This window comes from Phalaenopsis equestris, unplaced genomic scaffold (assembly GCF_001263595.1).
Source record: "Phalaenopsis equestris unplaced genomic scaffold, ASM126359v1 Scaffold233663, whole genome shotgun sequence".
Taxonomy (NCBI): Eukaryota; Viridiplantae; Streptophyta; class Magnoliopsida; order Asparagales; family Orchidaceae; genus Phalaenopsis; species Phalaenopsis equestris.
The window spans coordinates 102,194-115,801 of NW_018251603.1; the positions used below are offsets into that span (position 1 = coordinate 102,194).

General features: G+C 34.6%; 1 protein-coding gene across 1 annotated transcript in view; it reads right to left on the reverse strand.

Annotated features, from left to right (window-relative positions):
• The window catches only part of LOC110038735 (GDSL esterase/lipase At3g26430), a 30,128-nt gene extending 16,814 nt beyond the window's left edge, over nucleotides 1-13,314 (reverse strand). The window contains exon 1 of the mRNA XM_020743628.1: nucleotides 12,951-13,314. Coding sequence (XP_020599287.1) covers nucleotides 12,951-13,218 — 268 coding nt within the window. The 5' untranslated portion in view covers nucleotides 13,219-13,314. The remainder of the gene's footprint in view (nucleotides 1-12,950) is intronic.
• Between the last annotated feature and the right edge of the window lie 294 nt (nucleotides 13,315-13,608).

The window sequence follows — 13,608 nt, forward strand, 5'->3', positions numbered from 1 at the left end:
TGTTGTGCTTAGTAGCAAAAGAAGATCAACATCTGGAGCAGATGAATGTAAGGATTATCTTCTTATATGGGGGTCTGGAAGATGAAGTATATATGGTGCAACCACAATGTTAGGATGTTCAAGAAAAAAAGACATGGTTTGCAGGTTGAAAAAGAACCTTTATGCTTTGAAACAAACCTCAAGATAGTGGCACAACAGGTTTGACAGGTTCATCTCAAATAGTCGGTACATGAAGTGTCAGGCATACCACTGTTGCTTCATTAAAAATTTTGACAATTAATATATCTTACTACTTTTGTATGTGGATGATATACTACTTGTCGAAGAAGATATGAAAAAGATCAGAGACTTAAATAAGCAATTGTCAAAAGAGTTTGAGAAAATGATTTAGGTCAAACAAAAAAGATCCTCGATATGAGAATCAACAAGGATAGAAGTGCTGATACAGTGAAGTTATCTTAAGTAAAGTATGTTGAGAAGGTTCTACAAAAGTTCAACATTAGTGAGACAAAGCCAGTGTGCACCTTCTTATGTTATCAATTCAAGCTATCTAAGGAACTATAATCTAAGCCTGAAGCAAGCAAACAAGATGGGAAGAACCCCCCATGCTTTAGTTTTTGGAAGTTTGATATATGCAATGATTCGTATAAGATTAGATATTGCATATATAATGAGAGTGATTTGTAGGTATATAGCTAATCCATGCAAACATCATTACAAAGCGGTCAAGCATATTCTCATCTTTTTAGAAAAACAATAACAAAGTACTTTATTTTGAAAGTGCAGCGGCTAATCTACAGGGTGATCTACAAGCATATGTACATTCAAATCTGGTAGAGGATAAAAATTGTTTAAGTACAACAAAGTGTATCTTTAATTTGAGGAACAAATCAGTGCGTTGGGTTTAGGCTGTAGAAGATTGTTTTACTTTCAACTATAAAAGTCAAGTATATTGCTATCACTGAAGCTAGCAAGGAGATAATTTGGCAGCAGAGCTTTATGACAGAATTAAGAAAAGAGCAAAAGATTAAAAAGTTTCGTAGTGATAGTATGAGTGTTATTCTTATAACTAAGAATATTATTTTTCATATCAGGGAAAAATATATTCATCTAAGGTATCACTTTATTTATTATCTTTAAGAAGATGAATGATTCTTGGAGAATATATACACAGTTTAGAATCTTATAGATATATTAACTAAAATGGTGGCTATTAAAAAACTAAAACTATGCTTGGCTTCGTTGGGAGTTCAGGAAGAATTAGACTATAGGTGAGTCACACTACAAAACTAACAAGATGGTACAAATATAGAGGTGTACATATGGAGGGGATTAATTGGGTGCAATTGCCTCCAAGTGAAAGATTATTGTGTGTTGAGCCTGATTGGGCTTGGAGAAGTGCCATGCGACAAAATCCAACATGCAAGGGGGACGAACCTGCGCCTGGCAGAGTGCACCCCAGTTCTAAAGTGGGCAGTCCAACGCCCAAGGTGTGCATCAGCATCCAAGGGAGTGCTCCAACCAAACATCAAATCCTTTTCTGGACAGAGTGATTGGAAGTCCTGCACCCTAAATAGGTGCAGCTATATCGCGATATGTTCGTTTCTAAGTTTTGAAACAGATCCATCAAAAACTCGATGCTAAAGACAAGCAATCAAATGCCCTGAAGAATGGCCAAATAGAGCGCATGAGAAGGCAACGCTCGAGAGTGACGCTCCAATGTCATTAGTGGTTTCTCTCTTGATAAAAATTTAAGTCCTCAACTTCTATATGAGGAATGTATCTCTCTGGTAGTGTGTATAGCAGCAGTGAGTTTTGTGTTGGATTTCTACAACTTATTCTTGTACGCGAGAGAGGAGAAACGTTTATGAGTTTTAGGCTAACAGAGAGGAGCTCTGAGTGTGGAATAATTTGTATATTTCTCTTCATTTGATAATGAAAATTTTTATGTGCTGTGGCTTCATAGTTTTTTTCCCATTCTAGGGTTTTTCCACTTTCAATCTTATGTGTTTTTCTGGATTTCTTATGTTGTGCACTTATTTTAAATTTTTGTTTTGGATCTCTTTAATCAGTGTGTTATTTTGTGGCGTTATTTGGTTGTGAATCCATTAAATCTGGTTTCTCCATCCCAAAATTGTCATCCCATGAAAATTGTGTACGATTGATTACTTCTTAGCATCCATAGTTGCTTGAAACTTGTCAAAACTAAACATCTGAATTGCATGATATCCATTATACCTCGATAAATGTCAATGCTCGACAGCTATCATCCCTATTTTTTACCTCTATTTGATATCCACAATATTTGTTCATAATTCTTGGATATTTTCATCATTAGACATTCATCATTGCCCAGCCACTGCCATACTTATACTCTCATTGACACTCAATGTCCATAATCACATGATGTTTGTCATCCCTCGATGTGAAATTAAAGATGCCAATTTCATTTAATATTAATGATTCCAAAGAATTATCTAGTATTAGCCCTTAATTGATGAAGCATAATCCAATATTAAATTTTTTTAATCACTTGCAACAAAAAAGTAATAAATTAAACATCATGAAAGAGTAAATAGTTGTTAAAAAGAATGAAAATATCATTAATAGACAAAAGAAAGATACATAGTCCATATATATGTAAGGAATATGGACATAAAGTAAAAAAAAAAAAGTGAAATAATAAGTGAAATATCAGTCATATGTGTTTCTCTCCTTTTATGCAAGAATCAACCTTATCTACTTTATTTATTGAATTATTTGTCCCAAATATGCAATTTTGAATGACTCTAAAACAATATTTTGAAAACTCTAGATTGGTCATCAGCATTGTTCGACAACCAGTCCTTATCAATCCAAACAATCCATGTCACTAACGACATAATAATTTTATTGTATGAGTGTAAAAAGAATAAAAAACCCCAAGGATAGCCAAAATTTTTCTAGGAAAAAGAATTAACAAATGAAAAACATTATGAACAATTCCATCCTATCTTCAAACAAATATGTAGGATTTTAAGCAATAAGTACACCTTTAATCACATTATAATCACATTAAGATCAAGAGCAATTTAACAACCTAAGAATAAAGGAGTTAAAAAAAGGGCCAGACAATTTAAGGAGAGTAAATAGTAGAAAGAGAATGGATGGATGTATCCAAAATACACACACTTCGCTATCCTCTTTATATGCTAAAAATATGGTGTGTACAACCATCAAAATACTTGATAAGACTAACTTGAGGGGTCACCATTTGTGCATGCTTTGATAGATTTTCAATTTGGTAAGACCGTAATCCTTGGATATTATTAGGGAAGACAAGAAAGGGGGATCAAATTTAGGCTTCATACACCAATGATCAAAAGCATTTTAAACTCAGAGGCTTAAGCCTATGGGTGAGTTTCAAACTTTGAGCATTTTCAAATTAACATATTTTTCATTTATCCAAGGTGAATAAATCCAAAGTTTACATGACTTAACAATCTCCCGTCACATGAGAGTTCATCAAATCAATCCTCACTTAGAGGTGAAACTTTTGAACATTATCAACAATCATGCCTCATGAGCCCACTCAATAATAGAGATATTATAAGAGTCACTTGTGTTTGAACTTCACAAAATTATGATAGAAGGCTAAAAATCTTTGCAATCCACAGATCACATGAACCAATTTATCATTATCAAACCTAAAATTTAATAGGAGGCTAAGCTCAAGGGGACTAAAGTTAAACTATATACTTTAACTGAAAATTTTAATCATATGTGAAAGCCAATCACTTGACATTTCTATATCAAAATAATTTTTTGACCATATCATGTGAAACCAAACCAATAGTATTGCATGCCATAACAAATATATTATTTGAGATACTATGTATCTAGGACTCTCTAAATTAATTGCCCTACTAACTCAAAACTTATTTTTACTTAGCTTGTGTACGACGAATATGCTTAGTATCATCATATATGATATAACACCATAAATAACTTGGTATGGATCCTAAGAGGTTGATATATATGTATGTATGTATGAATGTGTGTGCAATGGTGGGACTTGGGAGAGGCTGGGGGAGGCATTTGACACCCTAGATTTTACTAAACTAAAATGAACTCGCTTTTTTCATGTTGATAAATGACAATTCAAGGATCCCAACAACTTCTAAAACAAGAAAAGAAATACACTACATAAAAGAACTAACTACTAAACTACATTTTCCATTAATTTAATACAAGATATTAAATAATACAGTATCCTATTCTTATTCAACTTTCAAAAAGATCTTGCTGTCAAGATCAAAAGTCATAGAAATAAAGTAAAGAGAGCGCGGTAACAAAACCAATGAACGATGCTGCACGCGATTCTAGATAAAAAACAAATTAGCTGTAACGTGACTGATAGACTTTAAGAAATCTGCATCTTTGCAAGTTCTTGATGTGCAAAAAAATTCGTGGAGGAGAAGGTCAGAATCTTGGAATTAAAGATTGCAAATGTGTTGTGAGCAACAGGAAATCTTGAAGCATATGCATTGTTTATGTGATAGAATGCATATGCTGGGGCAATCGGAGGCCAATATTGGCTCATGCTGATGGTTCCTCGTGGCTTTAATTATATGAATGGGAGATTCTTCTCCTGAAGCTTGGTGGCGGGAGATATCCTTCTCCTGAATATTGATGACGGGAGAGATGCTTCTCCTGATTCTTCGTGCGAGCGTTGTCGGAGAAAGATCGTTAGGATCTTGCAGATCAGAAACGTGATAGTGACAAAAAGGGCAGTTCACGCGTATGGTGGACGGTGCGGCGAGATCTGTGATCGTGAGCCAGCAAGTCTGGCGTGGGAACGAGCTTCGATTTGTACATCAAAAATAGGACAGTGGGGAATCGGGGATATGGGCGAAATTAGAATGGGGATGGCTCTTGGACTGAGCGTACAACAATGGCGAACGGGGGGAATAGATCAAGGATCTCGGACATCAGATGCGACTGTGGACGGAGCGGGAAGATGACTACGGTCTAACGGTCACGCAAGTATGGAATAATTTTTCCTATGGGAAGAGCAAGAAACCACCGTCAGGGTGTTTGGTATCTAGGAGTATCTCTGTACTTGTGTACTGCATATTATGTTATTCAAAAGGTACAATTACATTAAATTTAGGTTATAGGAGAATTATAAAGGTATAATCTAAATGTAGGATATAAATGGATCGAACAAGAACAAACAGAGCTTGTGTTCGTATTCGGTTCGTTTGAAATTTAATTTATTTAAAATAAGTTCATGTTCGAAATTGTTCGTGAAGTCACTGTTCGTGTTCGTTTCTTAACGAACGCGGGGCCGACCACAAGCTGGTCCCGAACGACGAGCCAGTTTGACATCCCTAATAATCATATATATAAATAATATATTATTATAATTATATAACTTATATTATATAAATATATATAATATCTATATTAGTTTAATACTAATATAGTATATTAATATTATTAATTTATTATATATTATAATTTATAAATTATTTTTTTAAAATGTCATAAATTATATAATTATATATATATATATAATTATTTTAAATTGATTCGTTTAACTAACTGAATGAAAAAATTTTGTTCACGTTCGTCTCAATTACTTAACAAATAGAACACGAACTCATTGACGAACCGAACACGAACTGTTCGCGAACAGCGAGCTTTTTTGACAGCCCTACCTAAGTGCAACATACTTAAACCCGTATAATAGCCTAATATGTATGCAACTCTACGTACGTCTTACGTACGCAAATATTGCCCCGCTCCTAGAATTTATGGCATGGATTCCCAAACACAATAATATTTATAAGTCAAAATTTTAACTTCGAATCACGTTAATTCCGAATTTAATAAACCTTATTAAATGAATTTAATAAATTCAGATTTACTATTCGTGCTAATGCTAAGTTCTCCATGCAGCCAAACGCCCCTATGACATCCTCTTTAATATTAATAAGCTTCTTTAATGTTAACAAACAATAATGTGAGGAAATTGGCAACTCATAAAATAAGAAAACAAATATAATTATCTAAAAATAACTAACTTTCAGTTACATTTTTTATTCCATCCCTTAATATATTTAAAATAGTGCTATTTATAAAATATAAGTAATAGGATAAAATAACAAGAGTACCAATCTATTAACTAATTATACAAATTACACTAATTAACTTAATATAACATATTAAGTAATATAGTATCCTATCATGAACTCTTTAACAAAATACAGTACACTAAAAATTTTACCCCCCCTAAACTTAATAATAATTTATGTCAAATAAACAATTTACTTATATTTTTAATTAGATAATTATATTTTTAATAATCTTAAAAATTTTGAGAGGTGGAAATTTTTTAATTAAATATGCATCATTCTTTAATTTTTTATTTCGACATCTTTCTTTTTAAATTTCCATTATGTGTGGTAAAAAGATGAAATACATGTATTTTAATATATCCACATAGGATTTTGTATATTTAATGTTATATCTTTAAATTTGTATTTTACATCTTTATAGAATAATAAGTAATATATCAATAGATATATTAGATTTTATTTTCTAAAGCCTGTGAATTTATGTTTAATATTAGCACAAAGTCATATGAGACTACAAGCCCGTTTGGGGCAGCTTAATGGGAGCGGTGGCGTTTTGAAAATGCCGCAATGGTGTTTAGATGTCGCGTTCGCTCGAGCGTTTTATTACCCCTGAAACGCGGCATTAAGGCAAATAGGTGTAGGGTAAATAATCGGACCTCCATTCGCGTCCTGCGTTCAGTTCGTGTGTTAGGGTGAAAAAGACGCCCCGTGCCCCTCTTCGGTCCCCCTTGCTCTCGCCTTCTTCCTCGTGAACGTTGAGAAATTTGGCAAGAAATCCACTCTCTGCTCTCCCACTTGTCGCCCTCATAATGAAGCCCTACTTTCCCGTCTGGTATGCACCATCGTTTTCGATCCTTCTCTGATTTTGCTAGATCTTGTTAGACCCCTGATTAGTGCCTCGTTGCATCTTGTTTGGATGCACCGTTGCTGGTTTCAGAGGTTTTTATGGAATTTTGGATGGGTGGTTTTGCTAGATCTGAACTTTGGAGACAGTTTTGTTTCAAAGCTTTTCGAGCCTCCAGATCTGAAATGTGGATGCGGTTATTATTTTAATTTTGCTTTCGAGCCTTCTCTGTTCATGTGTGATGCAGTTTTTCTTTCAATTTTTGCTAGATTTGAAATTTAGATGAAAGTTTGGGCATTACATTTCTCGTTAAAATGGTTCTTATTGAATGAATTTTGGATGGGTGTTTTGAACGAAATTTTGGATGGGTGTCATTATGGAATTTCATTGAAATGGTTTATCCTCAACATTAACAGAGTCTGGGCATTACATTTTTTAGACATTGCATATTCTGCATTAATGGAATTTGGGAAAAATGCAATTTTTATGGAGTATGTGTGTTTTGATTCCCATGGCTTGGGTCACAGTAGAGTGGTTTTGCTTTTTCTGTTGGTCAATCTCTTAATATCTAGAAGGGCTCCCAAGTGAAGCAACAACATTAGCCTTTTGAATTTCAATTAAATTGGTGAGATATGTAGCTTCATAGGCCACAATAACTAAAAAAGTGTGCATGGGGTGGCTAAATGGAGATGCAATTATTTACCCTGCTTCTTCTATCACCCGTTATTGGCAAACTACCATTCTTCTATGTTTCTGTCGTGGCAAACAATATTGAGTTAGATTTACTAATCACGGTTTTTGTTTCACTGTTTAGTAGATATTTTGTTTAGTAGATATTTTGATTCATATTTTGATTCATTAAAATAGTTGTGGCATTAGATAGAAAATGTTGATACAATTTTTGTTTCGTTAAAATGGCTGTGGAGAAGAAACAATAATTGCAATGTAAATAATATTCATTGTTTAGCAAATGATGGGAATACTATTCATTATTTATGCCATTTACGGGGTTTTCAAGCTTGGATTGCAATGCAATGCAATGCAAGTTGTGCCTGTCTTCAAACTTGAGATGTAAATATTGTTATGATTGTTTAGAGCATCGGATTGTATATTTTTACGGTGTCTTCAAGCTTCCTCTGAGGTTGAGGGTAGAGAGGATATATACTATATATATTTTAGAGCTACGAGTTGTGTCTGTCTTTAGAGCTACGGTTTACAACACATTATGGTGATGATGATGACTGTCGATATGAGCATCTTAGATAATCATAACTTCGGTGGAATTGGATTCCACGACATGTATGAGAAGTTGCATATCAAATATATGATGTGTATTGTTTACTTGTTACACATGTACTTTATTTGTAGTGTTCTCCATTCAGAATCATAGCTATGTACTTTTACATAATTGGATAATAAAACACATTCGATGTCTTACTGTAGATGTAGGTCTTTGACTGAACTACATATTTCCTTTGTGTTATTATTATTTTTTTTTTAGCAAATTTGGACACTGTTGTTGGTTCATTTTATGGATGTTGGTTTATTGATTCATGTTTTTCTTATAATGGCATAGACATCTTTCAACTCTTGTTGGTTAGTTTGGACAATTTTTTTATGCTTGTTGAGTTACAATATGAATTTCTTTATACAATATGCAATTCTTCATATAGTTCCATAATTGTTAAGACAAATGAAGGTGGTCCCTCAGCGATGTGGGATAAGGAAGTTAGAATTATTTTCTACAACCTCTGCATCACTAAGATTGAGATCGGGAATAGACCAACGACCTATTTCAACAAGGAGGTTGGCTGAATATAGCTAAAAGGTTTACGGAACTGACTGGAAGAGATTATGACAGGCTGAAGTTTAAAAATAAATGGGATCAACTGAAGAAAGACTAGAAAATTTGGAAGGAGCAAACATATATCCACGGGGTTGGGTTGGGATCCAATTAAACGAACAATTTATGCTTCAGATGAATGGTGGGCTGAGAAATTAGAGGTAAAATTCTTATTAATTACTTGTCAATTACATTTATTTTCAATTAAAATGATTACCCCCTATACCCCCACTGCATTTTATTGTTATAGGCAATGCTGAAAGCAAAAAAATACTAGCAGATTGGAACTGATCCAGATCTTGAAGATAAAGTTGACATAATGTTTAAGAGGGTGGTGGCAATTGAAAATCATGCATTGAGTCCTAGTAAGATGTGATTTGCAGGAATACCCGATGATTTTCCACCAGAGCTGGTGGCAGTTGAACAAGAAATACACAGCGTTAAACAGAGGGAGATGGGGGAATCAAGCTCACAGATGAAAAGCCGCATGCTAGAAAGAAGAAATAAAGAAAATGATATTTTTGTGAGAACTTCATTGGACAGACTCATAGATGTTTTTGGAGCACCATCGCCTGCTCCACTACCTGACAACACTATCTTCGGTTGTCTTCGCACTTTGAAAATCATCCCTGAAGTTGTAGCGGATAAGCACTTTCATGCAATATGTATGAAAAAACTTGAGGATCCAACACGTAGGCACATATTTATGGCGATGGAACCAGAGTTGCGAGTCAAATATTTACGTTTTATTGTGAATGATTGAGATCTTTATGTGTTTTCAAGAAATGTTTATGTACTATTCAAAGTTATGAACTCATCTGTTATTTGGAATTGTGTTTCTTTTTTAAAATTTACTTTTAGTAGAGCTCTACATTAGCTCTACTTTTTATTCTTAATAACTGAGTGTTCTCATTATTTATTACTTGCTTGCTGGATTGATTAATAATTGATGAAATAACCGAGATCTTTCTTCCTTTAGGATGGACCCACAACATGAGCGTCGTAAGCGAATGACATGGGTTGCAGCTATTGTCATATTACTGTTGGAGTATTACCGATCAAGCAGTGTTCGTATAACTCGAATGACTTCCAGCTTTGTTGGGGATAAATGGGTTGGTGAAATGCTTTCTGGACATCCAATTAGGTTCAGTAACATATTTCGAATGAGAGTACCAATGAGTATCAATCTTTCTGGATCTCTTGCACGAGTTATCCCTCAATCACAGACTCCAAGGTTCTTCGAGAACAACTAGAAGGGAGGTATTGGCTATAACGCTATATTCTGTCACAGAATGAATCAATTAGGGGTGCTTTGGAGAGATTTAAGCATTCATCGGAGACAATAAGCCTTTATTTTTCCAAAGGCATATAAGCACTAATTAGCTTAGTCGCTAAAATCATCAGGTCAGAGGATCCATCATTTGTTAATACTTCAGAACAAGTCGCAGTCGATCCCCGTTACATGTTTTACTTTAAGGTAACCATTCTTTTATTTACTTTGATAACAACATATAAATATTTCCTAACCTTGCAAGCAGAACTAGATAGGTGCAATTGACGGTACTCACGTTGATGCCCGAATACCCAGCCAGGACAAGATGGCTTACATTGGTCGAAGTGGTTCTACTACTCAAAATGTCATGGCGGTATGTGACTTCAACATGTGTTTCACATATTTTATGACGGGTTGGGAAGAGAGTGCATATGATAGTCGAATTTTTGCCTATGCTATGAGAAATAGATCTCAAGGTTTTCCTCATCTGCCTTCAGATATGTTTTGATTTATAAAATTCCAAGTTATAAGTATTTATTGCAAACAACAATATCTTTCATAATTGGAAAATATTATTTGATTGATATTGGATACCCTATGCAGAGGGGCTATCTAAAGCCATATCCAGACATTAGGTATCATATTCCTGATTTTGAGCGAGCAAGTGACACTATCTGTGGTAGGGAAGAAATGTTTAACAAACGCCACTTCTCTTTACGTGGGATAATTGAAAGAATGTTTGGGGTTTGGAAGAAGAAATAGGTCATCCTACGTGATATGTCGTCATATCCATTTCAATATCCATTTCAGAAGCAGGAGCATATTGTGGTGGCAACAATGACACTTCATAACTTCATATGGCGACACCCTTCACGTTCAAATACGGACTTTAGTATGGCTAATAACGAAGACCTAACTGTCTATGAAGAACCATCAGAAATCATGACAGGGCCTTCAGTTCCTGAGGATGAAAATGAATCTAATGAATTTGAAGTTCATGACGCGGAGGGTGTGGCTGAGATGACTACTCTGAGGGAGTATATAATAGATGCTATATATGAAAGTTAATCCAGCAAGTCTTTCTTTTCTTCTTATATATGTAAATCCATCTTTATGTGGATTTTATTTTTTTGGGAATAAGTTCTGACATTCATTTTTTTTTATTTTTCTCGCAGTTAATTTTTTTTATTTTTCTCGCAGTTATACAAACATGACTTCTAGGATATCAGTTACAGACAGATGTATTTTGTGTTATTATGGACTACAGTCTCCGTTGCTCACGTCGCGTCGTCTCATAGCTTTGGGAGGCAGTTCTAAGGTTGTGCCAAGGGTGTTTCAGCTCGTTGCGGTTTCTTTCGGTGGGCTGACAACCCCACCTATTACACTGCTAGCAGCCATGGGGAATCCGATGTTTTCCCATGTTGATAGTGCAGCTGAGGATAGGCGTTGAGGATAGGCGTAGCCAGAGGCTGAGGATAGGCGTAGCCAGAGTTTGAAATTAAATATTTTAATATTTCTCATTGTAGTTGTACTGTCTTTTACCTTTTTTTTATTTTTTTTGTATTCACGAGAGTGTGAGAACTGTATGTCATTTTTTGGAACTGATCTGTATGTTGCTGCACTACATGCTTCTGTACTACCAATAAGTTATTCTGAATAAGCTGCCCCAAAAAGTTTTACCAGACAGAGGCAGAAATGTCATTTAACCACTAATAAGCTAATATGAATACTGATCTGTATGTTGCTGCACTACATGCTTCTGTACTACCAATAAGTTATTCTGAATAAGCTGCCCCAAAAAGTTTTACCAGACAGAGGCAGAAATGTCATTTAACCACTAATAAGCTAATATGAATAAGTTGTCCCAAACAACAAGCCAGATTATTCTGATAATCTATAGATTATCAGAATAATCTGTTTATCAGCAAATTATAAATAATCAACAGCTGTCCCAAACAGATCCTACATTAAAATAAGGCCCAGAAACACGTGCTCTTTGCTTCCAGAAAAATCAACGTACCCATTAGGTCAGTTTTAGTGTATAATTATGCGCATTACTCGAAAATGTAATAACTCGATTTTGCTCAGAGTAAAATAAGCCTTCTATGTCAAAAATCATTAATTTCAAATTAATTACTCTAAAAAATCAGTTTGGTATATATATATATATATATTGATTAATAAATAAATGTTTATTACATAAAATTTAAACTTTTTGCTCAAACCAGCTCTCTTGACTCAAGATTAATATTGTTTATTGGACTTATAAATCAACTTTGTAAAATTAGTAATTTTTTTTTTTCTAATTGATGTTATCGCAAACAGGAATTCATATCACCTCTATTTGTACCAAAAGAGTCCAGACCAGTTTAGGAAGATTTCAACTAGTATACTATCTCTAACACAGAAATAGTTGATACCGCTGTATTTGAGCACCACTATCTTGACCAGATTTTCTAAACAAAAAACAGACCAAGATTAAATTCATCAATCAAAATAGATTACCCGATAAAAAATAAAATAGACTAAATGTGAATCTTATTAGAATTCGAGTTCAACGAAAAATGTGATATGTATATTTTTTAAATTAAACTTTATAGTTTAAAATTAAATTTATGCGGGCTCTACAAATTTACAAACGAAAAAATATAATAAAATTCTTAAAAATTGAAAAATTCACGTAGAATTTTAATAAGTCACAGGATCCTACTGCCCAGTCTAGTCAAAAATCTTGTATACTTTTCACCCTTTAGCACCCCAACTTCAATCCCCCCTTAAATTCCCTTTAGCACCTACAAATATCGGTCGCCCACCAAAAAATTACAAAAAGAGTAAGAAAATTAATTAAAAAAAGAGGGAAATACGAACCGATAAAGTCGACAATGAGGCGGCCGTCGGAATAACGTCCCGAGGGCCGGCCAAAGAAGGTCTCGCCGTTGGGCGCAGGAGCCGGACCGAAGGCGGCGGAGAGGCCGCCGGTGTCGGAGTTTGAATCTCCGAAATTAAAGATAGCCGGGAATGCACACGCCTTCAGCGACGTTGCCGCAGCAGCTGGTGAGCTGGTGAGCAAGAGGATCGGTAGCAGCACAATCTCAACAGAGAAGATGGTGTAGCCGATTCTGTAGCGATAAATCATTGCTGCTATTTTTTTTGTCGTTGAGGGAGGGAGAGGACGCCAATGGCAGCTGCTTTTGCTGGGGCATTCATTGGAGCTGCGTGGGTTTTTAAGGAGGTTTAAAATTTTTCTTAAGATACCATTTTCTCAAAAAAACTATAAAACAATTATTATATTCTTATGGAAGAATCCAAACGAAAATTAAAATTTTGATTTCCTAAATATAAATCTTAATGGAATTTTTTAATTTCTCTCTCTCCCTTTCTCCTGCTGTTTGTGTCTCTCTTTATATGTGTGTGTGTGCGCGCGCGCGTGTGTGTGTATATATATATGCATATCTGTGTGCGCATAATATTTTTTTATTTGGACAGTTAAAATTAGAAGGGTACATTGTCATTCACTACAACTAAC